Genomic DNA, 3,481 nt, shown 5'->3' on the forward strand with positions numbered 1-3,481 from the left:
CTTTTTGGGGTACTGGGGTTTTTCGCCGTTTTACGGATGCACGCAATTTGTAACCTGGGCATGTTGGGTATCGTTTTACTCGTTGTAACCTCATCTTTTATATTTCATTAAAAAAATTGGTATTTTGTTGTGTTTTGGGGCATTTAATTAAATTTTTCACTAAATATTGGGGTTTAATAAGGAGTTGCGCTAATATTGCGCAACATAAAAATTTGCAACTACCACCATTTTATTCTATAGGGTCTTGGCATTCAGAAAATATATAATGTTGGGGGGTTTTAAGTAATTTTCAGGCCTAAAATGTGGAATATAACATGGGTACAAAAAATGAAAAAAAGGCCTCAGTCATGAAGGGGTTAATATTATATAAAATAATAATGAGAGTAACAATATTATTAATATGTTGTGTTGTTAGTAGTGATGATGGTAGTAGCAGCAGTTGTAATACAACTTCAACAAATATTTGATGCCACTGAAATTAGTTGAAAAGATCTCACGAAAAGGGACTTGTAATGAATTCTGAAATAAACTGTTAGCAGAATGTTATATGCTATTCTCTGACAAGTGAACATTTATACGAAGCTTTTGTGTTGTCACATAATGTCGCTGATTCATTATTTCACAAGCCTTATATGATTAGATTTCCCACATTAGATGCTCACCACTACAGGACTGTTACTGAATGTTGTGTTATGACCCTAAATAAATGGTATCCTATCAGTATCTGCTAATTAGTATGACAGCTAGCTGCAATAATCAGTATGAATAGATCTTGATGAAACTCCTTGAACACGGTACATACTGTGCTTGTAACTCATCCGCTCACTTGTAGAAGTCACTGATTTCTGGCTTAACCTGATTAAGAATTCATCTCTTTCAGTTTATTTTTACAATTTTGGATGGAAAGACTACGGTGTTGCTTCCCTGACCACAATTTTGGATATGGTGAAAGTTATGTCATTTGCCTTACAAGAGGGAAAAGTAGCAATTCACTGCCACGCCGGCCTAGGACGCACAGGTAAGACAAGTTGAAAGAGATAAAGAGGGGGATTTATCAAACTGGAGCAGACAAAATCTGGAGCAGCCGTGCATGGCAACCAATCAGCTTCTCTCTTTCATTTTCAAATCTTAACTGAACAAACTGAAGAGAGAAGCTGATTGGTTGCCATGCACAGCTGCTCTAGATTTTGTCTGCTCCAGTCATGATAAATTCCATGTATTATTTTTGAGTAGGCCTACAGCCAATGGTAGTAAGCTCCAGTGTTGTAATTATATTATAAACATGCTCACACACTCACTTTTATAGAGTACCTGAAATAAATAATTGTCAGGATGTTTGATCAAGCACACACCGGTGTTTAACATATAGGGCCTGGATAAAGCAAAGATATCAAAAGCATCCCTCTAAGTTTTAAAAACAACATCTCTTATGCATGCTATTGACAGGATGTCGTTTCACTTAGGGATAGAAATCCCTCCCCCCCCCCCCCCCCTCCCTCCCCTATTTGCACAGTCCAGCTCCCTTCTCCCTTTGAAATTATGTAACAGTACTCCCTCATCTGATGGGTGACTACAGGGAAAAGTGGCCACTAAACTACTGCTCCCTATTCCTTGAAAGGAGAACTATGGGGTTAGGGGTTAGGCCCCATAGTTCTCCGAAGGTTAATGGGAGGACACAAACTAGCATCCTCCCGTCGCCCTAAGCTCAGTATATAATCCACCCCTATCTTCATTGTATTCTGACAGTGCCTGCCAACTGCTGTCAGAATACACGAATGGTGCTTGCAGCTGATTGGCTGCAAGCACTGTTGATTCATAGATTTTCCAGCTGGCTCTTTTAATCAGCTGATCAAGGGATGGTGGCTGGAAGGGTGCCAGCAGTGGCACCCATTGTGCGAATTTTAACTGGTTACTGAAGAACCAGCCAAAATTTGCATAGCATATGGCCAGCTTTAGTCATTGCTCCTTTTTCAGCCTGCATATTGGAAGAGGAAAAATGAACACATTGATAAGGTTATCCCAATGATCTGTTTTCCTGTACGCAGGTTCACAGCGTTAGACTCGGAGGACTGTGCAAAGCAATAGAGCCCTGATTAGTTCAGAGTATTGACCTTTTGTCTTTCAGTCTGAGTGCTGTTGGTCAGAGATTATAAAAGGTGAACATAAGGACAAAATTCAGTTACAAACACAGGGCAGATGCACAGGTATATGTACATTGCTATTCAGTTTGAGTGGCGCCCCAATGCTTATTTACTGTAAGTAGGTTCCCTAAAAATGACAACTGTACTTCTGGTACAGCTGTCTTTTAAGCAATTCCCGCACCCGCAAGTGCAATCCACTTGCTAAAATACTTACCTTCACCCTCGATCCAGCAAGCTTCTTTGTGCATCACTGCACAGTGCCCAGCAAAAATGTCTACACTGGGTGTTCTTAGTATGCATGTGCACCAGGGCAGTATTCATTCCTATGGGTAATCCATATTTATGGGGGCCTCCAATGGTCCAGCAGAGGATGACTTTTCCATAAAAATGTACGGGGCCTTAGTGAAAATGCAAATGCGCACCATGAGGACTCTTTTGGTGGAAACGCTGTGCAACGCTGGGCAGGTCTGCAAAGTGAAGATCACTGGACAGGAACGTAACAATAGCCACAGCAGTCCAGGTGGATGCTTTGAGGCTTGGGGGGTAGAGGGGGAACCCATTAGGGGGCCTGTTGAGGCAATGTTAACAAAAATCTGTGTGCATGTGACGATAACACATATCCAGTAATGTATCGTTAAGGATTGCAGAGGTTGCTTTTGACACTGACCTTGTACTTTCCATGACATTTCCAATCAAGAACAGCAGGAGACATAATGGTTGTCACTTGTCACAGATCCTCTTTGCAGACTGTGTAGTAAGGAGAATTTGTTTAGCTGTCAGGGTAGTGCAGATTTATTGCCCTCAGAGCTTCAGGTCACCCCGGCCAGTACTGAAATCAACCCTTTATGTCAATCTTCCTCAGACTATAATAAACAGCTAAGTGTCTCTTCAACTAAAAACTGACAGATGTTTGCAGCTTTGCATAAATGTTTGTATTAAGGTTGTATAGTAATCATGTGCAGAAGTACTAACATTTATGTCATAATAGAAAATATTTTGATGGTCATTATTATTGCTGCTACCATTTTTTTTGTTTTTGTTTTTACTGAATACTTCACCACCTCTTCCAGAACTTGATTGAAGTGATGTTGGTGGTAGGGTTGTAAAGATTTTGAATGTACACTGAGGCCCCGATATCTAATATGCCAAAAAAGACTTCTGAAGATAGTAGGTAGTTGGAAAATTCATGTTAAAAGTTAAATCCCTGCACTGCCGCCCCCTGTTCCCTGACAGCTTTTGTCCACAGCTCTGGTCCCTAGTAATGTACTGACCGCTGATAATTCTGCTGTTACCTGTCCTTGATTTAGAGATACTTTATGTTAAGATTAATGACAGTAGGG

At 40.5% G+C, this 3,481-nt stretch overlaps 1 protein-coding gene across 1 annotated transcript in view; it reads left to right on the top strand.

The window, feature by feature from the left end:
• The window catches only part of PTPDC1 (protein tyrosine phosphatase domain containing 1), a 47,504-nt gene that overhangs the window by 15,604 nt on the left and 28,419 nt on the right, over positions 1-3,481 (top strand). Inside the window, exon 5 of the mRNA XM_018554548.1 lies at positions 881-1,018. Coding sequence (XP_018410050.1) covers positions 881-1,018 — 138 coding nt within the window. The remainder of the gene's footprint in view (positions 1-880; positions 1,019-3,481) is intronic.

Source organism: Nanorana parkeri, unplaced genomic scaffold (assembly GCF_000935625.1).
Source record: "Nanorana parkeri isolate BGI_ZX_2015 unplaced genomic scaffold, ASM93562v1 scaffold164, whole genome shotgun sequence".
Lineage (NCBI taxonomy): Eukaryota > Metazoa > Chordata > Amphibia > Anura > Dicroglossidae > Nanorana > Nanorana parkeri.